This window comes from Lepisosteus platostomus, chromosome 23 (genome assembly GCF_059453375.1).
Source record: "Lepisosteus platostomus isolate fLepPlt1 chromosome 23, fLepPlt1.hap1, whole genome shotgun sequence".
NCBI classification, from domain to species: Eukaryota; Metazoa; Chordata; class Actinopteri; order Semionotiformes; family Lepisosteidae; genus Lepisosteus; species Lepisosteus platostomus.
The window spans coordinates 10,823,978-10,850,133 of record NC_142633.1 but is presented as its reverse complement, the minus strand read 5'-3'; the positions used below and the strand labels follow the sequence as shown (position 1 = coordinate 10,850,133).

At 38.2% G+C, this 26,156-nt stretch overlaps 1 protein-coding gene across 12 annotated transcripts in view; it reads right to left on the bottom strand.

Annotated features, from left to right (window-relative positions):
• The window catches only part of LOC148642026 (eukaryotic translation initiation factor 4 gamma 3-like), a 68,601-nt gene that overhangs the window by 39,691 nt on the left and 2,754 nt on the right, over positions 1 to 26,156 (bottom strand). For 6 of the 12 annotated variants that reach the window (XM_088617318.1, XM_088617321.1, XM_088617322.1 and 3 more), the window contains exons 2-5: positions 9,981 to 10,053; positions 7,292 to 7,459; positions 4,249 to 4,341; positions 3,228 to 3,260 (exon numbers count right to left, since the gene is read on the bottom strand). In XM_088617318.1, the coding sequence (XP_088473444.1) occupies positions 3,228 to 3,260; positions 4,249 to 4,341; positions 7,292 to 7,459; positions 9,981 to 10,053 (367 nt within the window). The remainder of the gene's footprint in view (positions 1 to 3,227; positions 3,261 to 4,248; positions 4,342 to 7,291; positions 7,460 to 9,980; positions 10,054 to 26,156) is intronic. The other 6 variants (XM_088617324.1, XM_088617325.1, XM_088617323.1 and 3 more) reach the window with 4 other exon arrangements.

Below are 26,156 nucleotides of genomic sequence, written 5' to 3'. Positions count from 1 at the left end.
GTGAGCCTGTTGTCGAGAATGCATTCCTATCTGTTCTCGTTTCTGAGAAACCAATTGCTTTGCAGGCACAAAGGAGGAGGAAAATGTGAAATAGCACTGTGCTTACTTTATTTAACAGAAAAACAAAAAATGTACTTAGTATTAACAGTCTTTACTCACTCTTGTCCAGATTCTATGAAGAAAAATCATCTTCATTTCAGGACTAAAGCAGTTTAATAATTTATGAGGATCAGAGTTTATCATTAAGGGAAAAGATCAACATGCTCGTCAACAGTTCACAAATGAAAGTAAATGTTTTGTCTACAGAACATCCAAGGAAGGACAGAACTGGAAGCTGTCTGAAAACTGCTCTTGGCAGCTACAGCAGTTGTCATGACATATCCTACTGAAGATCCCAACACACTTTTGTGATTAATTCACAGTATACATTTCCTACAGATCTAGTTTTTGCAGGCCTGTATTTTTAAGCGTCTGTAAACAAATTCTCTACATAAAAATGGTCCTGCTTTACTTTATTGATAAAAAACCATGCATCCTCCCCTGGCGTACACACATGCAAATTTGCTCTACCTGTCAGAACATGGTATTTTCAGCCACTTCTCTAGCAGTTTGTTTCCGTTCTGTTATCATTTATCTACACTGTAACAGCAGAAAAAGATTGCTACTGTATGTTTTCCAGTATGATTATGTTCTTCTAGTAATGTAAGGTTTGTCAACAATGACCAGTATTTTCTGTGGAATAACAGCTTTTAAAAATGCTGAGTGGAATAAGCAATCCAAAGTAAACATACTTCCATTTTCAGAACAAAACAAGACCTTCTTTAGGCAAAGAATGAAACCACATTTGTACATGGCCCAAGTAAAGGTGTTTTTAACTTTTCTGTACAAACTCTTCCTTTCTATACATTCATATATTCTATATTTAGAGTTGAATTTTGGACTGACACATTCTGCTGATATTAGAAAACAATATAAAAAAAGGCAATAATAAAAAGTAAAAATCCATCAACTCTGTGCCCTACACATCCAGAAGAAAAGATTTACCTCCCTCTTCTGATTGAACAAATGAGAATAAGTCACCGCCACTATTTGGTAGAAACTAGCCTTTGGACAATGTTTATATGTAGGATACATATAACCCTGTACTAAAATCCAATCAAGATAAAGATATTATGGTCTAATAGCACTGTTCCACAACGTGACCTCAAATCTTTATTTGCCATTATCTAAAACTCTATGCTAGTGTTTTGAGCTGTTCAGATGAAAGGTTTAAAAAGCAACAAAAATAATAGCATTACACAAATAACATTTCTGTTGAAAAGAATGTTATCTATATTGCCAAATCCAACATTGTCCAACAGGAGACAGAAGAAAGCACATGTAAATTAGACCTCTAGTGCATAACTTGATTGAAACCTTTCTGAGGAGGCAATTTACCGCACTAACTTACAAAAAATACAATTAGGAAACAACGGCATCTAACTGCAAAAATCTTACAGTAAACATTTTTGGTAGGATCTACTGAATATTAGCTTGTACTTCAGCCTTTTAAAGCTATGAAAAATTATGAAGCATTTTTAGAAAAAAATCTATTAAAAAATCAGAACTCAAAATCCAATAAGAATTCATCAGTGTCCACAGACACCTCAGCACCCCGAGCAGAAATGCATTGTGTGCAAGTACAAAAGTGCTTTCAATTTAAATCCTGCAGAGACATGGAGCACAACACGGTGATTAAGAAGGTCATCTTGATGAAGTTATCAGATGAATTACTGAATAGATTATGCTGCCTGATAAACATCACAAACGAAGGCATCAACAATGTCACAGTAAAAAAAAAAAGAAACATATGGTTAATTATTTTCATCCATAATTGGGTTTGCTACATGCTATGCCTCCACACCGCCCCAGGGGAAGGGTCCTCTGGGAGCTGCAGCAAGGTGTGCTGCTTCTCTCCACACCACCTTTCCAATGCAGACAACAGACGGGTCAATCAGAAGTCAGATGTCACTCCTACACGTACTGCACAGTCCTTAAGACTAGCTCACTCAACGCTGTGCAATCAGAGAACCTCCTGACACCTGGGGTATCCTGGGGCACACACATGTTTAGATACAGCAGACACAAACATAAACATTATTAAAGGGAGAATTTTTAAAAGTAAGTGTAGCACAGCCCAGCTGTCAAACCTTTTATTATAGAGTTGAAATCCAGACCTCAGAAGCCACTCATTAACCCAGAATTTCCAATTTATTGGGATTTTCTGTGAATTCTCACCTACTATGCTAGTAACTTTTGCACATGTTGTGCATATATTTGTCCATGACCCTCTGTAAAAGTGTCTGTATAACATTCCCAACAATTATTGAAACAGTGTTACGTTGCCTTAAGTTTCTTTATACTATGCTGAGATTGTAGGCAAGATGAGCTAAATTATTCATGTAGCATGAATTTACATCTTTTAGATACAGTAGATACAAACATACATAAAAAATATTATAAAAATATAAAAAGTAAAATGTTCAAACAGAAGGAAAAGACTCCATATTTTCTATGAACTCTGGGCTTTTGTTATTTGTACTGTTAATATAGTTGATTCTACCATCTCTTATGAATAGTTGCATCCTTTGGATTTTAAGACTCTTGAAGACTAGTAATCCCTTATAACATCCATTTCATAATTATGTTCATGAATAAAACAAGGGTCTTGTTTTAGTTTATGTGTATGTGCTGATGTTTTACAAATTAACAACCTGGAAATGGGTTTGTGAACATCAAAGCAGAAAAGAGTGTGAAATAAAATAAGCACAGTGGTAAACATTATCAAAAAGCAGGACAAGAACAAGATGAAGCATTCCCAAAGAAAATCAGGCTCCTAATCAGCAGACAATTTGATAACTGGCCATTTGTCCTGGCTTTATATACATGGCCTAACTGAATGGCAAAAACTCCTGATGACAGTGCAGCACTATTTTCCTTACTGTCCTGTTAAGCCAGTAGACGCCAGTTTACAGGGTGTCTGGCATACACAAAACCTCATGTTCGTCTTTGTTGATTTATAACAACCATGTAGATAAACCATGCTGACTGAACTTTCAGACGAGTTACATGCTTTATACAGCATCATTATTTCTACGACAAAGAAAAAAACATCTCGATCTGGGCTGTCGTGGGCAACACATATTGCAAAGTACAAACGGTGCGAGGGAAATGAAGGGGTTCATTACCTGGTGATGGGTAGGACGAGGCCCCGTTGCAAACTGGGGGGGGGAATGTTCAGGGGTGGGAGTTGGGAGCAAAGCACAAAAAGAAAGGAAAAGCAAAAAGTGAGAAAGGTTCAGTAAATAAAACAACAAAAGCGGGACAGTCTAGTCACTGAACAAGGAATTGCTTATAAAGATGCTACAGAGACAAGAGCCTTAACAGTGTACAGTAGGGTGACTTGCCGTTTGTACTTACTGATGTGACACCAGTATCCTCTCACCCACGTCAAAAGCACAGAGTTAGTGTGTGGGTCACAGTTAATGTGTGGGCCAGTCTACACATGCTGGTCAACATTCGACAAAGTCGGCTTATTGTTTCGTTCTGATCCAAATTCAATGAAAACCATTTTGGAGCAGTCTCCCTTGACAACGTAAGTTCTAAGTACTAAAACGACAATGTATTTCCTAATGTTTAATCAAATCATTGCCAGTTTAAAACTAATGAACACACAACTAGTCCAACCAGAGAAGATGTAAGAGCTGTGAAAGAGAACATAGTGAAAACAATTTATAAAGGGTTGAGTTTAATTACTTTGCACCCCAAGGGCCGTATAATACAGCTGTTAGACTACAGCACAGGTCTGAAATGCAGTTTCACAGACAAACCTCTCGCTTGATTTACATTACATAATCAGCAGATCAAATGAATTCTATGTATTTACATAAACTTTTTGTGCCCTCACATTCTGCTGTAATACATTGCTTGTGGGACAATTTTCAATTATAAGAATTCTATCATTATATAAAATGCTGGGAATAAATGTTTCCAACTCAGTCCTCCATGCACAGCTAGAAATGATGACCAAAATGTTCTTTTATAAAATATACATTCAAACAGTTCTTAAGTTTTTAAGGGCACGTCACACGCTTATCTCCAACGCGGCACTGCCCCTCGTTCTTCACTGGTCTGAATCATAAAGCCGTCTTGAGTGTCCTGCTACCATCCATAACCCCCTGAGCTGCTAGGATGCAGAAGAATACGTACCGGGCGCGTCTGTGGCTGTGCATTCATTGGCTGTGTGGGGGGAGGGTACACCAATGGTGTGGTACCAGCATTCTGTCCAGAGGTGTATGGAGACTAAAGGCAGGGAAGGAATAGTGAAAGAGAGAGCAAGAGGGTGGTAAAAACAGGGCTTAAAAACATATTTAAAGCAGACAAGCTAATTTTATAGCATGGCACCTCGGCCCGAGGTTCAGTGAGCTGAAAGCCAGATATTCGCTCAGATATCCACATTTCCAGCTGGTGTTACTGCAGTCTTGGCATGTGCTGGAGGCCGCTGTGCAGCATGTTAAAATGTTTTTTTTTTTGTCACCATGGCGAGAAATAAAAGAAAAGAGGAAGTTGCAAAAGGAGGGTGGTGGGGGTGGGGAGTGTCTGATGCCTCCTATACACTTCTGCATTAAAAAGGCCATGGAGGCTGGCTATTGACTCGATATACTTCTAGGGGGCTAAAAAAATAATTTCTGCTTCCTTGGGTTGAGAGGCCTGCATGAGAAGGCGTGATAGCTGGAGATATTATTAATAGACTTCAACAGTTCCTTGGAGTGACGTAGGTGGTTATGCGATTCCTTCTACTGCCATGGCGGGGAAATCTGAGCTCTTTAATCAGAGTGAGCATGATAGAGAACAGCTGAGTCACCCTGACAGACTTTCATTTCCTGGTCAATTATGGAAAGAGAGGAGCATGCACTGACAAACAAGAAATGAAAATATACACACCAAAAAGTTTCAAAACAAGGGAGTCACAAAGTGACACACATTGGAGCACACTTGGAGACATACAGTATTGATACCCCCATTCCACAAAATCATACTGAATACCATCCACACACCAAAAAAAATCCTATCACGCACAAAACAAAGATTTGCACAGCCCAACAGTCTCTCCCGCTACATGCTGCAAAAGTCTAGACAAAAACATAACTTCTGGCCTGCTGCCATATGTGAATTACTATCTAATGATCTATTCGGCTATTACAATCAGGTTTCAAGAACTGGGGGAGCCCACATCAGAAGAAATCCCAACTGGCTTCATCAACATCACAATTTCAGCATGATCACGTCCGATATTGACCTTATTGTCTTTAAACAGGCTTAAATCTATATCACTGCCCAGATGCTGCAGATGTTTGCTGAAGTTAAATGAAGCAGACAACAGACAATATGTTGTCTCAAGTACACAGTTCAAGAAAGATGTGTACCTTAAGGTTCTAAAGGTTCTGGGGACAAATGCAAAGACTGTGGAAAAAAAGGAAGTAATAACTCCCCTGCAGAATTCTTTTTTTGATATTTCACTATTCTTTTGAACCTTCTGTTGCCCTCAGGACATGCCTAAGTGAACTGTTGAGGCTTATTTTACCACATTATAATGATTGGTGGGTTATTTAGTCAAATATTCTAAACACAATTATTCCAACCTTTCACTTTATAGCAAAACAAGACCTCATTGTTTTGGTCTTTGAATGTGTATATTTAAAACTACTCCACTTTGACAAGGACTTGAGAGCAGAAGACAATGTAAATGGTACAAATTCTTCATGACAAATCTGCCCATCATTGCACAATTGCCTGGGGGAAGCTGTCCATAGAGCTGTACAGAATGAACTACTTCACTTCAAAATCTATTTATTTGCAACATACCGGTCATGGATTCAGGTAAATCCATTAGAAATGTTAAGGGATGGAGAAACCTTTTAGAATCCAGTTACCTTATTCACAAGTCACATTTTCTTTTTAAAGGAAAGTTTCAGTAGTTTAAAAGGTGAAGCATACCAAAGCACAGATATGGCTCCAGAAGAAAAAAAAATCAACAGCTGTTTGCTTCTGACTGACAACCTGAAGATATTTCCAGATTGTTTAGATGTTCGCCTGATTACATCATAATCAGTGCTGTTCACTTTAAATACCCACTCCATTCCCAACCCATTTTATCATTTTATCTATCAGTTTTACATATGACTATGGAAGTGCATTTGTTCATCTTTAAAGTGGTTTGTTACTAACAGGAAATTAGTGGAATCTGAAAAAAAAATCATTTAAAAGATGTGTAGGTATACATGTAGTAGTATGTATTGGTATGAACATAGTATTAGAAGTGGCAAATTAAAATGTCAATTTATAGCTTAAACAAAGGAAGGCAGATACACAAAGAGGATGTCAAAAACAATGAGCCCTATGCACAAAACATCCACTCCAAAAATAGTCAGACACAAGCTATCCCACCACGCACACCCACATACAGAGGCTAAAACACTTGGCATCACCAAATTTAGAGGCTCACATAAAGCTGAGCACAAAGAAATAAAGATAACACCCAACAGTAACAAGCCCACATTTATCAACACAAACAAACCCATGTGAAATTGTCCCTTAAATGTGCACACTCTGTTGGGCATCAGCTGAACTACAGGGAACCTGTGGTTTTCTATATATCCCTTTTACTGGCCCAGAACTGGTTCAGAACAATCAACCAAAATACATTTGTAATGTATGAACACTGTTCATCTTGACCATTACTCTGTTCATTAAAATAACAGTATTTTATTCATTTTCAGATTTATTTACATTCCTTACTTGTGTAGATGCTGGATATGCACCGTTACAAAACACACAAGCTTTACAAGCCAAGAGGCCACAGTTTCCTTCGGATTTTCCCTGGGTTCTCATTATGTCACAGATTAGAAATGTTTAGTGTGCAGCTTCTTAATGAAAGAGCACTCCACAGGCCACTAGCAATTTCAATTTATAGCTTTAGGTTTCATATTCACAAAGAGATGGTTTAAGGGTTCATCAATGAGCTCACTTAGGCAGACACAACCAGACTATCTCCCCTCCCATCTGTCAGCACCTCTCTCCCACACACAAACACACACAGCCCGCAGCATCAAGCACCTTGGGGAGGGCGGGGTGGGGAAGGAAAGAAAATAGCAGGACAGTACAGGACATAAACACAGACGCGGACTGACAGCACTGAGCCGGAACACAGACGCATACATAAAGAATCACAGTGACACACGGTCGCACTCACCCCTCCGCCTGACTCCCAGCCCATAAGGTAGCGATATAGGTGTACTGTGGATACTGATACCTGAGAGAGTCCTGGGGAAGAGGCGTGCCCGGGCGGCGTGGCCGCAAGGTTAGGGTGTCCCTTGGTGATTTCGTGTGTTGTATATGGAGGGCCAGGTGGCCTTGGTACCTGAGCCACAAAAAGACGGAAAATGAGTCACGAAAGAATAAGACAAGACTGCATGCTTGTCACATACTCGTTAAGTTGAATTCAGTGAATTCAAAACAGCAGGTCACATATTTGGGCATTTCTAAAACAAAGGGCACGCAATCTCACGAGTATAACACCAGCGCTTATCTACAGGAATGACTACTATAGGATAATGTAAAAGAGCAGAAATTCAATGTTGTTCTGTAAAGTAAATTCAGTGCATCATGATATTAACTAAATTACTTTGGAATGATTATATTCTGCACATTATCACAATTTTTGATAACTCTGTACTGACAATTTAGGTAAAAATATGCTTCTGATTCACTGGCTTCCACTTTGCCTTAGTAGTTCTGTAACTAGAACTACTCTGTTCCTAGAACTGTAAGGTACTATGTATTAGTTTAACCAGAGAATTTAACCACTGAACCAACAAGCAATCTCAATGCACTGTTCCTTCTGAGGTTTGCGATTAGTAGTGGCTTCACAGGTATTGGGAGAACGTGACCCAGATCTGAAGTTTAACAGGAGATTAGGGTGCTAATCTCCCTTCATTATAGGATCCCGTGCTGTTGTTTCAATACTGCTGCCTTAGCATCAGTGGCTTTGACCTCAGGTCAGATGAAACTCTGGTTTAAGAGAGATCTACCAAATGGTACTACAGCTTGGGACCTTACAGATCATAGGGCCCTTTATAGGGGACAATGTCTGGCTTTATTTACTGCTCTCCCCTGAGTGTTCCAATAGTTTTATTTAAAATTTCAAAATGTTCCTAAAATACAGCATTCCATGTTATACTCTAAATGTAACATTTTGTTCTAGCTACCCAGTAATGAATAAGGTTTTTTTCAATAATTCTTCATGCTTTGAACACCACCATTAGACATCGGTCCACAATCAACTACAAGTGAACTTTGTTTGCTGGAAAGACATTCATCAATGGACACTTAAAATGTAAGCCAGGTTAGATCATCTGCTTCTTCCTATAATCCATCAATTTATGTTATAAGGCGTGTGCATTTGTGAGACTATCGGCATTAATCCCCGTTTATACTGCATGCTATTCTACAAATTCATGCAAATACTTTTTCAAAAGACCTCGGGAAAAAATCGAAAATTTGTCTGGGAAGCCTCCCTCTTCAGATTTTCAATAATCATATTCTCCAAAAAAATAACATTCCAGAAAAATCCAGCTTTTAGTGCAGCCTAAAATAGCTCATTGGCATGGCCAATAACATAACCTCAAACAGAAGAAGAAAATGAGCAACTGGATAGGCAGCAACAACAGGGATAACAGACAAAACACCAATCTTAAACTTTAGCCCAGTGATGAAGCAGACTGCTTCACAGACCTGCACCTTCTATTCCCACATTCAGTTTTCATTAATCCTTTACTCATGGCTCAACATAACCTTAAGGTGAGTAATACAATGTGTAAGTCTGCACTGCTGCATTTCTCTGCCAGGAAACTGGAGGAAATGAGATGCAAAACGGCCCTCTTCACTGGTTAAACAACCAGAAATAAATATATAAATCAATTAATAGCTCATATCCCCTTTGAGGCTGAAGCAATAAAACACTCTTGGGAACAGCACACAGGGAGTGGGTGACAATATCAAGCACTTAAGAGCACTGGTGCTACAAGTAGTTTTCTACCTCACTGGAATATTTCAATACAAATGAGATGGGACTATATTCTGTGCTGACTGGCAAAATCTGTGTGTTGAGAAACTTTAATGGCAGGTTACTATCCCATTATGTGGGACCCTAATGAGTTCACTACATGAACAAATCCCAATTCATAGGAATTCAATCAGAACTTTTGCAAAAGTGGCATACTTTGAAATCCATTATAACTTCAAGGAAATGCTGGACTTTTTTTTTTGATGAACTCAATACAAGCACTACTCAAGTGTAACTATTTTACTAGAAGCAGACCATAAAAACAATGAAAATTTAAAAATGCTTGAAACTATGCATGAAACTTAGTTGTCAATGGTAAGGGGGTAAACTTAAGTCATACTAGTAATTGGTATTAATAGTTAGAAGTGAGGATCAAAGAACTATTGAACTATTTTCTGTTCTCAGCTTTTACATACTGCCCCTTCACAGCCTGTGGACATCAGCAGATATTTCAGTGACTGAGTGCAGCCTGGAACGTCATAGGCAGGGCAGGGAGAGTCAGCCGGCTGACGCTAACTGATGACTAATTATTCGTGAGAATCTAAAAAGGTATCGGGAGGTTTTTCCACATAATTAAAAAAAAAACACTTTCAAAATGACACTGCTCTTCTGGAATATACTCCTGGAAATAGCTCTTTGATCCCGAGAAGTGGTATATTATAGTTTATTGTCTTTATAAAAAATGTTCTGGTAATGCTTAAAATACTGTAGAATCAGTATAGTACAGTATCTATACTGTAAACAGACTTAAATAAACACTTCAGTAAATGAATAAATAAGGAGAAGTCTTCACGGGATGTAAAGACGTCAGACTCACACTGTAGACAGCAGTGACTCCGGGCTGTCCAGGGAAGATCCGATCCTCTAGCGGAGGCTGTACTCTGGAAATCCTGAGGCACGACATATTAAGGAAAACTCTGGCACAATGTCAACTTAAGGCAAAACAGGTGAATAAGAGGACGATAGCGAGGACTGCAAATTAAACAGGTTAAACTGCCACAAAACATTACTCACAATTAACTGAAACAACAAGACGGATAAATAGCTCACTCTCCGGGACTCTCGCTTCTTATTGCAAAACTGTAGTGACGGGTAATGTTTCATCACATGCAACATTCCAGATAAATAAGAGTTTCATTTCTCATGCTACATAGTTCTGAATTGTAACCTAGCACATCAGTACATGTAATGTGTTTATCTACACTTAATCAATATTTTTTCACTATTATATTTAGAAGTTGTGAAACCTCTGCAATATTTTCACACTAATACAAGCCAAACTGCAGCATTTAGAATGCAGAGGTTCTCGGACTGCAGACCTTTCAATTTGCTCCTTTGCATCATATTGATCCGTCTAATTATCGGTCCAAGACCTGGGATTGTAACATTTCCCACTTGTATTGAAACTTTGCTTTAACTTTTTTTTTTAATCAGTGCAAGTACATGGGCTTTTAAATACCCTATGTTCTCATTTCAGGTTAAATGCATTTAAATACTGTAACATATAAACAACAAAAATAATCAATGTTGCAGGTTTTCTTTTTTGAGTTATTACAGTTTATAGGCTTGATCCAATTTTAGCCAATACTGACAAATGTTAGTTGAGCTGCTCTACTAACTGATAACTTTAGACATTTTATCATTTATTAACCTTTAAATCATGCCTGTGTTGAATCTCAATTTAGTCACAATGGCACAGATGCATCTTCTGGAAAAGGAACAGGTGGGGTAACCAAATGTTCACAAAAGGTTCTCTAAAACAATACAATTTAATATACTGACAGCTGTTTTATTAGTTTTAAAAGATTAAAATGCTGTGAAGTACTTAGATTTTGCGTGTATAGTGTTTTTATAAATGTCCAAATGTGATCAAACATTTATTTATAGAATAATTAACAATAATATAAAAAAGATACCAGAAAATACCATACAGTACTGTATATGCACATCCAAAAGTGCAGCAAACCCAGCCAAGAATATGTTTTACAATTTACAAGAAGCATACAATACTACTTTAGAAAATATTCTACAAAATATTCTAAGGCTGCATGATCTGTATATGGAATACTCTTTAATGCCTCTTTCTAAAGCATCACAGGCATACTTTAGTTAGAACCAACTTGATCTTCTAAGCATTTATTCAATTCTTCTGCTAATATTAGCAATTTAGCAGCAGACCAGATATCCCTGTTGACATTCCTACAGCAATCATGTTAAAAAAAGTCTAATTCATTGTCTTTAAAAAAGTCCAGCAATCTATCCTGTAAAGCTTATTTCAAATGAGGCGAACTCATCAATCTGTAACTTTTAAAAAGTCAATTGAGTTGCTCACCATATGAAGTTTAAATGTAACTTTCAGTTTCTGTTGTCCGCTGTGCTCTAAACTATTTACCTGGAATGTCTGAGTCAAATTGAATACGGATTAAAATGGGAGCCGAGACCCTACTAACTTTAATGATACTGTGCAGCGTTTTGGAAAAACAGCTTCCCAAAAAGAATGCTACAAAATGAACTACTAGGCGTTGCACAATAAAGGGAAATCAGTATTTTGCTGAACTCCTTTTTCCTTGTTTTTGAAGGATTATGATTAAACACTTTAGCACTGATTTATTTCATTTTATCTTGCTTTCGAAAACTTGTCAGCTGTAATTTCTGATGGAAAGTTTGGCATGCCAAGAATAACTATCGCCTACTACAGAAGCAAAAGGACATTCAGTATGAAATTAAAAGGAAAACACAGATGATTCTTTCGAACGTGTGAAGTATATGCATAATTGTACAAACACTGATGGATTATAAAAAGCCTTGACAGCCACATATGGAAAATACATTCAACATCGTAAAAAAAACAGCCACTTTCCAAAACCCTTTGATACTTAAAAGAAAACAGGGAAGCCGGTGCACTTCAATAACCTAATCCTGAGCAGTAAACATGCCTGCAATCAAAGTGGTGACGAAGTGAAGTCACATGATTTCAAGGAAATGGAAGCTCTCCTTACTCTCTCTTCAAGCTGCTTTTACAAGTTTTCTTATGTTTCCCCCGCCCTCCCATTCTCTCTGGGCACAGTGGAACTTTACTTGCTGCCTGGCACTGTACCAACAAGACCCCCCTCCACAAAACAAGTCTCCAAAACTATGCTTCTTTAAAAACCCCAAACAGAACTACAGCACTGACTAATGACACCGAGAAAAAATCTCCAGCGTTGTTTGGGCATGCACTGCTCACACAGAGCTGTGCGGGCATATTTGAGAACAACTGTTCCCAGTGAATAGGACTGTTAATATCCCTTACAGTAAGTGAATAATGACAGACACCAGTTCAGTTTTGTCATAATAACTTCCAGCCTATTCTTAGAAGCTCTTATAAAATCAAAAGCAACTTAACAGAAGATAAACTATGCCTTTTGAGACTGATTTATAAATGGACTACAATACATAATTGGCTATACTTTATAGCAATGATAATCTTGCTCACTGCAAACAAAAGGAGAAAGGAAGGAAAAGAGAACAAAATAAAGAACAATTTTAATGAATTTTAATAAAAATTATTATACTTAACAGAAATGCCATTGTTTTCAGTCTGTAGTAACTAATGATTTAAAGATCATGGTAATACCTTCACAACTGTGGCTACTCGAGAAATGGAGCATGGACAAAAATGACACTTTACCAGACTCACCGACGGCCAAGAAAAACCATTTAGAAAACTTAACTGCCCTCTCTACGTTAATGAATGCCCTGACACTATACACAAGCGTCTTTCCCCATCTGTAACTAACCTCCCACTACACGTTCTCTGTTGTTATCACAGGTTATATTCGAATTGTCACTTTTTTACTGAAAGCAATAGCAGCATACACTTCACAGGAGGGACAGATAATATCACCGTCATAACGTCAGCAACTCTTCGCCTGCTTTTTCACACTTCATAATCAAGGTGCAGAACTCAGTTACTCTATTTTTAAGTAAAAATGGGGAACACTTGTAAGTTGTTGACAGGTGACTCAAGTAATCTGTTCAAGTAATTAAGGAGAAACCAGTCCCTGAATGCCAAGGGATTTTTGCTCCAAATGATCTAAATTACCTAATTTAACAAATAACATGCTAAACTGACTTCAGTAAAATCCTTCAGAATTAGATTTAATGTCTACCCATAAAACCTGCAGAGTTGGCACTCTTTAGAACAAGGGATGGAGACCTTTGGTTTAAATTAACTGTTTTATAACTACCCAAAAGTAACTAACTCAAAATCCATGAGTACAGAGGCAGATATCATAATTTCAGAATTGGGACTTTCAAAGGATTCTCTTGACATCCAGAAACATCTGATTTGACAGCTGGGGAAAAGTGCCCAAACTTGCCAATAACATGGAATGTCTCTCGATGTCACACCCTTCTCTACATGAAGTCCTTTGTAGAACAAGCCAGTTAAACCCTGACGCAGAAGAGTTACTAGGGAGCACATCCATAATATTTTCTTCTGTGACAACAAAATGACCTTTGATATACGCCAGACTGGAGTTGAAAATGGATGGCAGCTGTAATGCGACACTGGAGTACATGGGGAAGGATAAGCAAAGTCTGTGTCATAACTGCAGATGGAAACAGATCTAGAAGATCTTCACAACTAAGCTAAGTGTCTCAAGATTTATTGAAAATGCAAGCGCATACATACAGGTGTGGGATTTTTAATTAAATGCGATGTAGCTGCAATTGTATTTAGTGCTGCAATGCAACTCCATAATTTAATTCATCTCATCACCATTCCAAAAAGGCAATAATTCTCCCATTTAAGACAGAGCAGATCTTTTGCTATATACCGGTGTCTGAAAAACATCTGTAGTGTTAGGAGTATTTAATTGTATGTGAATGCTTACACTATAATTTCGCCTAACAAATCTGGTGTGAACTAGGCCAAAATTATAATATACCAAGTCTGACTATTTGGAAATCCTAAACTCTTAGTCATACAAAAGTAACGTTAAGCTGGATAATCTAGCATTCAATTAACTGCTTTTGAGCACAACACACTTTCATTTGGGACAAATACTCCAATACACCAATTTTTACAGGTAATGACAATTATCAGTCTCAAAAGATGAAGCTACCTCCAATAAATTAAGCAGGTGATTGGTTAAATTACGTTATTTACAGATCATGCAGAGCAATATTTTACATTAATCAATTAACTTACAAGTTCTCTTTAGGAGGTGCAAGTAATAATTTAAGGTGACTTTTTATGATGTAAGGAGTCGCTTCCCCTACTTTTCAAACATCACAAATCCTAAGTTCAGATCGAGGGCCTCTGCAAAATAAGCAGGAATATGCCCCCAGAATATTAAAGATCAGTTTACCTCTCAATTATGCCACACGGGGCAATGGCAGCCAGAGTACTGCTGTACTCCCAGAACTGAGCAAGAGACCCCACTCCCCACTCGGGCCCGGAGCCAGGAGGCCTCAGGTTTCTTGTTTATTCTAGCTTAGAGACAATAACTCCTAGATCTCACAGCCCTCCTCTTTGACAGGCATCTTGCAAGACCGAGGGAAGAGAGAAAGGACAGCTTGTACAAGTGCGGCACTGCGGAGATGCTTCTCCCATCGCGGAGCCCGCAGGGGCAGGAACCACATTGTTACCCCAGCGCTACGGGGAACAATCGGGGCTTTGTTATCTGGTGAAGGCCTACTCTCCCCTCCTTGGAAACACACGCCTCCCAGAGAAGGAAACCTGTGGCTTCTAGGATTCTTGTGCAATTATTAGCCCATAGAAAACTCACTTATATGCACTGCAGGAAGAGAGCATACAGGACAGACTAGCGTAGAGTAATGCTGAAAATGAATGACAGTCCTTGTCCAGTTTTCTACAACTCATGTAATTCCCTGTGTGGAAAGATGACAAACCAGGGTTTGCAGAGACATGAGGCGCTCACAGGCATACAGTATTACCAGAAGCTCATCACAGTGAGGATAGCTGCTATGGTTTCTTGGAACACCAGGAAGATTCACATTCAGCCACAACCAGGTATCATTAATTGCATAAAGAGGGATTCCTCATTTTCTCTAACACCTTATGGATCTTTGGAAACAATTTACACATTGTCAGGTAACCATGTTGGAATGATCAACGGAATTAAGGCTCAAGACATGCTGAGAAGACCAACACATTTCTTAACTTTTGAACAACGATCATTACATATTGATTATGCTGTCACCAATCTCACCTTTGTTTCTACTTCAAACAGATATTGTTTTTATGCAATCACCACATTTATTAAGGTTAAAAACAAATAACAAAATTCATATCGCTACATAACAAGCAAGTGCAATGTTCACTTTAGCCCTCACATTTCACCTGAGGCGAAAGTACAAATATTAGACTCTGTTAGATCAATAATGCAATTTCTGAACCACAGGAAAAGTGCTAATCTGTGTGTGAGCAAATTCATAATAAAATGCATAGCTGGCTCTTGTAACCTAAGACAGCCTGATGTTTATTACAGCTGTACATGACCAGAAACAGCAAAAAAGATTACTTGAAAACCATGAGGTCTTGACAAAGGGTGCCTTCTCCTGACGACTAATACTGCAGTTCTCTCCGACAGACTGCTGAACAGGACATACCTAGTTGCCACAGAAGCAGAGGATGCTTGATGAGATTCAGCAATGCCTGAGCTTGCAAGAAAACTGCACTGCTTCGTTTCCAGAGCTGGAACCCGATACCTAATGTACAGTACTTGCCAAGTCTCTATTTCACACATGTGCAAAGATATTTTGTGTTGGACATTTTCATTGTTTCCTCGGCTACAGCTTCCTTAGAACTGTGCCAACGAAATCTCCTCTAATAATCAGATACTTGACAGAATCACCTTTGGTGGTTTATTAGCCACTTAAAGCATACACATTTGGCTACAACAAATAATTTAAAGATAGAACTAATTTGTTCAAGATTGTAGCATGAGAGCACTCATTTCTTACAGACAAGTTTTCATTATCAGCGATGGCCTCCTGAGAAAAAAAATACACTACAGACGAAGAGAAATGTAACCTTTCAGGCAAGGATGGATAAGGGAAATGCCCTGTCCACCGTGGATTCATAGATCTAAAAAAGTATAATACAAATACTTGAAGCCCTTGTGCTTTAAAATGAACTGGAAGTTTGGTGTTTCCATTACCCGTTCAAAAACATAGAACTGAACATAGAACATAGTTCCACACGTATAAACTGTCTAAATATGGCAGCACACAACAACCAGTTGCATCCACGTTAAATGTATTCTCCTTATACATGACTGTACAGAACCACCTCCCCAAGAAGGCTGACAGCTAGTAGGGGGAAAATGCAAAGGAAGGATAATGCTCTTGAGAGGTGATGGGAGGGGTGGGTACATAGAAGTACCAAACACACACACCACAACAAAGCAGCCTCATTAACGGCAGCACAGGATGGGTTAAAAATGAGGATCTTCAGTTCCTCCCTCAGCCGGACAGCAAGATGAAGTTGTTGCCTGCGTCTCCGTTATCCTGACCCTGGGTATTGTCGGCAGGCTCGGGAAAGCGCCACCTCCGACTGCCGCCCTGCATCTTAAGCAGCGCTGCCATTGTCTACAGAGCACAGCGGCAGCCACATACATTGCCCGTTACCAGGGCAACCAGGAGAACTAGATTCCCCACCCCCACCCCTTCTGGCCGAGGGAACATCCCTTGGCTGGGAATTCCACCCACTGGGAAAGATAGCTGGAGAAACCACAAGGCATGTGACAGCCGGGTCCTTAACCTCACCGGCAGCCAGGGAGGAGAAGAGGAAAAGAAATTCAAACAAGGCTACAAGATTCTCCAAAGACCGCTACAGATACAAGCTTTCGGCAATGTAAACCCACAGCTGAACAAAACCCTTGTGTCTCACTTAGTGCTCGCTAGCCTAACCCCTTTCTCAGGGTGTCTGGAGTACTAGCATGAGAATAACACCTGCCTTTAATTGGAACAAGCACTAATATTGAGAAAGCAGCTAATTAGTCACAGAAGATTATGATTGCTAGGGGGCTTTTTTTTTCCTCTCCAACAGCAAAGGACACCTATTCCAATAATTACAAAATGTATGCAAACGAACTAAGAAGCCCAAGTGCACGACCATCTGTGTACAGGCTACTTTTGTACACTATTCCACATTTCTTCTACACATGATCCAATAAGAGCCAGGTAAACACAAGCAGGTCAAAGTTACTTGTTCCTTCTTTAGCACAACACTACATTTACACAAATGATGGCAATGATATGTAACAATCCAAGTACACTCAAAAACCTCCCTAACCGGATAAATACATCATATTCATTGTGATTTCAATCACTGAACTGAGAGTTGAGGAAACAAATCTGCACCATGCCTGGAATGCTAAGAGACAACGGTTCCACAGCTGACCCCTTATTAGTGTGTTTCACAGTAGCAGCATGAGGACAATTCAACAGCACTCGTATTTTTACAGGGCGGAAAAAATAATTGTGTTCTTGTTAAAATCGGATACTCATCTGGCAGACATTTTAATTGAGCAGCAATTAATTAATTGTGGGGTCCCTGGTGATGGCAGAATTAACTGATAAGAATTATTAAAAGGAGCTGCCTCAGCTGCCATTGATTCTGAAACCCGGATTGCTGAAGACGGCTTGGCAGAGGTTGCCTATAGGTTTCCTAGCTAACATTAAAATCTTGCATCTGATCTAAACTCTTGTGAACAACTAAAGCAGTAAGAGACCAAATCCTTTAAAAAATCAATTACCTTCAAATGACACTGCATTTTCTTAAGAGTCAACAAAAGATTACATTTAAACTGCATATCAGATCCACAAAGGATCTTCACATGACATCTAATTTAATGTGCAAAAAGCATGCTCAGCACATTCACAACATGGAGAGAAATGGGAAAACCTCTCTGCTGACGTCTGAATAGAATGAACAAGACCACAGGAAAAGCCTCAAGGGATTTCAAGGGAAAATTAGAGCAATAATAAGAAAGATCTGGGGAAAAAAAAAAGATTGTCATAAGAACAATTAAAATACTAGTTTCTGATAAAATATTTTTTAAAGAACAAAAATGGCTTTTTAATCTGAATGGGCTTTTCTTTCCTTTAATATTGCCTAGTGCTAGGGACACCCTGCAGTCAATGGATTGAATGAATTTCCCCTATTGTATTTGTTTTAGTGCAGGAAGCAGCAGACTGTTGAACAATGAATTGATACTGCTGGGACCAGAACACTGTGCCTTGTATTGTAGCGTGGTACTCTACGGACACTGCTTCCATTGGAATAAGTAAAATGCTGAATAAAGTATTGTTACTATGACACAAAACAAGCTGAAGCAACCTACTGCAGCAAGAAAACAAGTATAATGTAATCTAACACTAACCACTGCTTGTGCTGATTGTTAGATTTGCTTAACTAATATCTTGGCTGCTTTGATTTGGAGAACATGACAGGGCAAATAGTAAAGTACTTTGTTTTATGTGTGAGATAGGACTTGCTAACATAACCAAAGGCCCACACAATCTTCAAGCAATATCTGAAATAAGTTTCAAGTTCATATGATCACCCCAAAGCAGGACTGAAGCATCCCAATAGTTTATTTTTCAGTGACCTTTTCTTATATATTTGTCTCCTTAAGGACAATTCTGTTCATATATACTTTTGTTAAAAAGTTTAAAAGTTAGCTTTTAAAGTCTTTCAATTCTTTGATAGTACATTGTATTTAAGATCAAGAACAGATCAAATGTTTATTGTAACATGCATATTCTGGAGACGATTTTCAGCAGAACAGTTATTTGCCCAGGTTTTGAGTTGGAACCTAGTTTCACATTATATAATCTTAGATCCACCTATATGTTTTTATATATTTTATAAGACATCATATTTTTCAATAATTCAATATAAAAGTATTAGATAACAACTAACTAATCAGACAAAACTTTCCAAGATTATCACTTTGATCTGACGTGGTGCAAAAACGTGTTTCTCACTGGAAGGAGGTTATATACTGTATGTGAGACCTTCCAGCTCACACCCTGTTACTCCATGTAACATGAATTCCTCTTATCAGAGAGCCGGAAAAATGAGCACAACTAAAACATGGCCAAAATTTCCAGTAATTCTATTTGAGACATCTTGGATCACTACTCTTATCAGGTTTCAAAATCTGGCTGTAATGTTTCTGAACAACTGAAGGGGCACATAGAAGTAAAAACATAAGGCTGAGCAGACATTTTGCACAATCGAACCCCAAACTCCAGAGGATCACAGCTAGACACAGCATACTACTAATCCAACATTAGAGAGAGCAGCCAAACAATGAAAAGATGTGACTATAAAAACTGAAGAATTTACAGAGGCTTTCATTTTTTATGTCTGAAAGTTCAGAATGTTTTTTTTAATGAAAATTACTATTTAAAAGAACATTTATAGAAAATGTATATAAAAATCGAAAATATAATAGGTTCAAATTTCTGTTGATTGCAGTAGCAGTAGCAGAAGTATACAGTCAAATATTTCAAAAGGAATGTTAATTTTAGTTATTCTCTGTTTGGATATCTTTGAAGAACTTTTTTCCCCAAAGTGCAAGCTAACGTATGCTGCTCACGCACTCTCAAATTAATATTGAGAAGTTATGCCTTCAGTCAATACTTTGATTTTAGCCTATAAGCCACAGTTATTGACAGCACCTCTACCGCTTAACTGACATCATTAATATGTACTGTAAGAAAATGTGCCTAGGGCATATTGCAGATTATATCCTTTGAGGGCACACCCTACATTTAATATACCAAGACTCCAAAAAGTAAGATGTAGTTTTAAACCAGTGGTACAGCTACTTACTGAAGTTGCTGTATTCATACTGTACAAACCCAGATTAAACTAATCTCTCTACACTGTAGATGTTACTTGGGGATTCAGAGATTTCCAGATCAATCCAAATATCCACACTGCCTTCAATATGCCATGTTTAACACAGATGACGAAGAATATAGGCATTTTTTCAACAAATATAAAGTATTAACTTCCTTAAAAAAATAAGGTTGTCGGGAAAATACCTATAACATTTTTACCTCAAAATTATTAAGCTATTTTAAAAAGTAACAACTAAATATAAAACACAAAAGGTTGGTAACTTCTAAAGCAGAATAACAGCAAAGAAGTTGTAAAAGCAGCAGAGCTTTGATATGTCTAATAAAAGGAAACAAACCCTGCAAGCTGAATTCTGATGACTGGTATACAAGCTGCAATCAGTAGTGAAACTACGTTCTAAAATGTTCTTATAGATCTGAGATTCTGACGTACAGTAAACTTGTATTTACAGTAAAGTACTCTCATTAATTCTGCTGTTTTCACCGTAAAAATAGGGAAATAAGGAAAACAATACAATATCATTTATTGTTAAATAAAATGGGGAATCCCCTTTCCTGTTAAGCAAAAATCAAATTGTAGTTCAATGTTCATAGTCAGAAAATATTTCTCTAAAGTGTGGGAGAAGTGGGTTATGAATAACCAGCACAAAAGGTTTGGATGGTTTTTTCTTAAAACTGAAGGTTTACCACTGAAAGTGGTATACTGGTCAAGAAAACTGTGATCAACCTCAGGGGCAAGTCTTAACTAAAATGTCAAACTGTTCAGCTAAGATAAGTGCACTCTCTAGCTTATGTAAATGCTGGATATAAGGATCCTTCGATTGAAACAGTAACAAGAGGTTAGCTCAGACTGAAAAGTGCAGTAACCTCTACTGCAGAAAGTTTATAAGTCTTGATCATGCATTATACAACCCTACAGAAAGCCTCCTTTGTGGTTTCCCGACCTCCTCCACATCTAATTCCAAGTTGGGGGTTAACAATAGTTTTGTTGTATCTCAAGTCCCTAGTGCTGTGGCGATCTACCAGCACATCACATTATCAAGTAAAGATGCAGGTCCATGCTGGTTTTCAAACTTTAACTTTTTTTTAAATTAAACATTTTTTCATAATAATACACTATTATTTTTACACTTCAAACATACCAGGGGTTACAAAGGACAGATCTGCAGCAAAGTGTATTATCGGTCTACCGGTGAATACTTAGTAGGACCCAAGAGGATGCTTTTGGTTTTTCTCTCATTAACAGGCTAGCAATCCAACACACAAAGATAAATATTAAAGCATTAGGTACTTTAAAAGCTCACTTAGTATTCAAATTAAGATGTATAAAAATGTTTATTGAAAAACTAACAAACCACTTTATTAGGTGATTGCATTTAAAATTAAAATCTCAAAGGTACAACCCATATTTTAGTTTCTCTACTGCTGTATTAAGGTCTTCTCATTAACAAATCTGACAAACAGCAAAAAATATTAGAGGTTACAAGGTTTAACTGCAGTTACGCTGCGTAATTCATTAATTTCGATTACAATCATAACTTCTCATTTTGTACTCACAGATATGACATACTCAAAGAATAATGACAAATATATTTTGGAAAACCGAATGGAATAATTCAGGTTTTAAAACACTTTATGAAAGCAATGTTTAAACTGAAAGTACTATAAATAGAAAGAATTGAAACAACATCAGAAAAGATCATCACTACAAAACACATAAAATAAATATCCTTATAAGAACAAAAAAACAAGTTGACAGCACATTTGAGTACTGTACTACAAATTACTCTAAAAAACCTTTCCTTTCCCTAGACTGGTTAAAGTTGAAGTGCAAGGTTACAGTGTCTTTGTGGTACAGTTCAAGAACATTCCTGAATTCCATACATCTTCGGCATCGTTTCACTGGAGTCTCACTGATTGTCTTTTTACTCAATAATCCTGGACTTACTTCATGCAACATAGCCACTTTTTTATTTTTAACTCACAGGGGAAAAAAAATAAAATATTTGGCCTCTTTTCTCTTCTGCTGTGTACAAAGAAACCAAAGGGGACCACCCATGAAGGCCAGAAAAATCGCAAACGATGAGGAAGCAACGGACAAGTGCCCATGGCCTGCTACAGCACGGAGCTACAGAGCATACCCAGCACTAACAGCAGAAAGAATGATTTATTCTGCGTGTCAGAACACCGTCGAGCACTTAATCACCATATAGCAATTGTATCAACTGTGCTGTGCATGGCAGAGGCGGCCCATCATGGACTGTGGAATGCCAGATGTGGCCTGCCTGGGCTGTTCAGACTAGGACGGGACCTGGCGCAAAGGCCTGCTGAGAATTTGCCTGCATGCTCCAAGCTTTTCCAAGGAAAGAAGCAAAGAGAGATCATGGCTGTTTGGTCACCAGTTTGCACAGACCCAAACATATATGATAAATTCCTTGTGCAGCTCATAAGCCCAGGGAAATAAATCCAACAAGTACAAAACTGAAGGACCTATATTTTATGGATGACCGCCTTGGCTTCATAACACAGAGAACAGATGCTAGATGAAGTTTCAGTAGTATTTATGTTCCCGGTAATTCAGACAAACCTCTGAAGTGTTCTAATATTGCACACGCTCATTTGAAGGAGGTTCTGAAGTGCAGAAGTTCATATGAAATTAAAAAATTCTGTAAACAAATATACATCTACACAAGTACATACTGTATGCATTCTCCAACATATATTTGGAATACTCCTGTGAGCATATACACGTTAGAGAAACCTAAGCCAGCAAAATGAAACTATCAATTGCATTCACTTGCTACCAGCTGCTCAACACAGCAGGACTGACTTGGCTCATGAACAAAATCACTGCTGCCAGTTCAACAGAAGAATTACAATAGAGCACACAAATTAAGTGCCTGTAAAATAGGAAACAGGGATTGCACGCAAAGGGTAAACCACCTTTTTTTAAAAACAACGAATGTGCAAATTAAGTCACCATAATATCACCAAGAATTTGAGACAGCTCATTACTATTGCTTTTGTTATCCAGCTTTTACTTCTGTTGGTTATTTTTAAGCATAACACTCCTGAGTCACTACTGTTGACTTGTCTTAATAGGCGGGGCACCTGTGGGACTTGGGGCAGTGGTGTCAGGTTGAGGTGCATCTGTCTGTTCGTCAGCTCACACACAACCTGAATCACACAGCAGAAAGATGCTGTCAGCCTGAGAATATACCACACAGGGGATGCTTGCGTGTCTGTAATTAGTCTAGGGCATCACTGAGATGCAGGCTAGTTGGACTACAAAAGTCAGTTCCAACATAGTGTATAAAGTACAATACAACCTACAGCCTTCATCATTTCCCATGCACAGATGAGGTCTGAATGTAACAATTCAAGTAGCATATCCTCAGCTCTGCAACTGTACACTCATTCGTCAAACTATAAGATAACAGAAATTAAGGAATTATGATGCTCTGACAATGTGTGGTGTCCGACTGTTCTTCAAATAATATTTGTCCTTGTGTTTTAGGTCAGTGGTTCCCAATCCTATCCTGTGGGACCAGTGTGTCTTCTCAGGCCTGAAAGCAAACACTAGTAAGCCAACACTCTAAACATGCAAGCAATTAAAGGCACCAACTAGTACCAGTGATTCAGACCTCAAATGGAACAAAAGCCAACAGACAGCAGTCTTTCAGGACCAGGGCTGGGAATCACTGTTGTATATAACTAGAGGTTTACATAAATGACACCTGCCTGAGACATTACAGCTCAATCAACACTTTCACCCGCACCAAGTCTGGATTAGTGATAGGAACAACAACATCCTCCACAATACTATGCAGTTGTCATCATTCAAGCCGGTTGTCCACAGTCGCTGTCCAAGCCTGATGTCACTGCTGCCCAGGGATTGCTTTGCAATTCTGGTCTAAATTACGAGTAGAAGTGCAAAGGGTTGTGTTAGTGCAGTAAGGAATATAATCTGAAACATTTTATGAGGATTATGACTAAAGTGGCTTGAGGCAGAATAAAAAGTCGTAAACAAAAATACTTACGTTTTTTTTTGTCGGCCTTCCTCTACAAGCATTTTTATGCGTCAACTGACATACAACGTTTTTCTTTTGTGATCAATTGTTTGCCCAAGGCTCGTTTTACAGCCTTGTAAACTTTATTTTTGCACCACTAAAATTAAAGAGAGGCACTACTAATCACACTACCCTAGAATATCAATGAAGACGGAGAGCCATTCTATGAGCCACTAGAATATGGAAATTACTCTCCAATGTAAAGGAAAAAGGCTTTTCTGCATTCAGAGGACTGTCATCACAAAACGGGAAATGGATCAGTAACTCTGACTCAGCCAGCACAGTGTACAGTAGATGTAAAACAGTCAGCATAAAATGTACACTTTGTGTCTCATGTTGAATAAATTAGACTTTTGTAAGGATATTTTGTGACATTATCTTGTAAGCTCACCTCTTTCTACAAAATGGGCAATATGATCCATTGATAATTCTCAGCACTAAAAACTTCAGATCCCACTTTTATTTTACCATGTGGGATAAAGAATTATTTTGAAATTAGTGAGCAAAAGAAGGTGCAGGTGCACACGTACTTATGTTATTCTGTATTTAGAAATCACATCACAAAACAGTGCAGTATAATTAAAAATAATAATCTAGAATACTACATTGCAAGGTAAAATAAATGAAAAGAAAAAATATGCAGGCTTAGCTACATTCTATGTACCTGTGGTGTGAGTATTGTACTCATCAATCCAAAGAAATGATTTATCAATATTCCAGAACCTTGTTTATTTTTATTTAAATTACACTTTCCAAAAACAGGATTAAGAAAACGATGATAATTACTTTAGGCCATATGAAAAGCTACTTGCATTATGAATTGCTTACAAAAATGACTAATTAATGCTTACATTAATCTTTGACTTTTGAAGACTTTGTGAGCTCCTAACCACCCTGTTCTTAGATTCAATGAGTGGGTAATACAATTGGCAATCTGGCACAAACACGTACCTAGCACTCCCAGTGAACTATCAACATGAGAACATTATCACCCTGTTTAACCTGAAAAGGGGTGTACCAGCCACACTGAACTCCAGGTGCAGTGAGAGAGAGAGAGAGCTCTGTGGAGAGTATGTGGCACACTGTACTGGATTAAAATAGGCAACCATGCATGGGAAAGAAACTGAGCTTATGACTGCAACTTGTCCTGAATGACTCACTGCAGTACTAACATATTCGGTGGAAAATGTCAATGAAAAGTGTTAGATTAATAAAGCAGCATCTAACCCCACAGGACTGCATTGAAACCTATGATACCAGAAGAAATTAAAGGTGGACCATATTTTAGAAGAATCTGGGAAATAATAAAGGGAGAATGATTTTTCCTCATCAAACCTTCAGCAAAATAAAAGCAAAACTAACAATTTACTGTTATGAGTCATGCCAAATAATAACACTTTGTTGTATACTGACTTGAAGTGCATGTCCACGTATATTAAACTACTGTATACACTACACAGGCTGAGAAAGCTAAACCTTTTTAGTCTTGAACAGAAAACAGCAGCGGCCTGACCCACGTATTCAAAGTCTTCAAAGGAACTGACAAAATCAAGCTAGTGGAATTTTTCAGAATAAAAAGTGAACGACGCATCACATCAGAGGGTACAAACGGAAACTATGTAAAGTGCATTTAAAACCAATAACAGGAAGCAGTTCTTTACACAAATGGTTGCCAGGGAATGGAACAACACACCCGGACATGTTGCTGTTGAAGCCAATACTGAGACTTCTTTCACAAAACGGCTAGACAAGAATCTCAGATCAATTAGCCACTAACTACCAACGTCTAATCTATAACCTGTCTTGTGTCCTTGGGTTCACATAACTGTTCGAAACTGAGGTATCATGTGAGCACATTAATAGTCATCAGGAAACAGGGGGGAGGCTGACCAGTCCATTGGAGATCACCCCTTACAATACAAGTATCCAGCAACCGGTATAGCAGCTTAAAGATTTATCCATCCAGCTTCAAACCACTCCATCCAGTTCAAGGTCACGGGGAACAGGAGCCCATCAATGCGAACAGCAGGCGCAAGGCG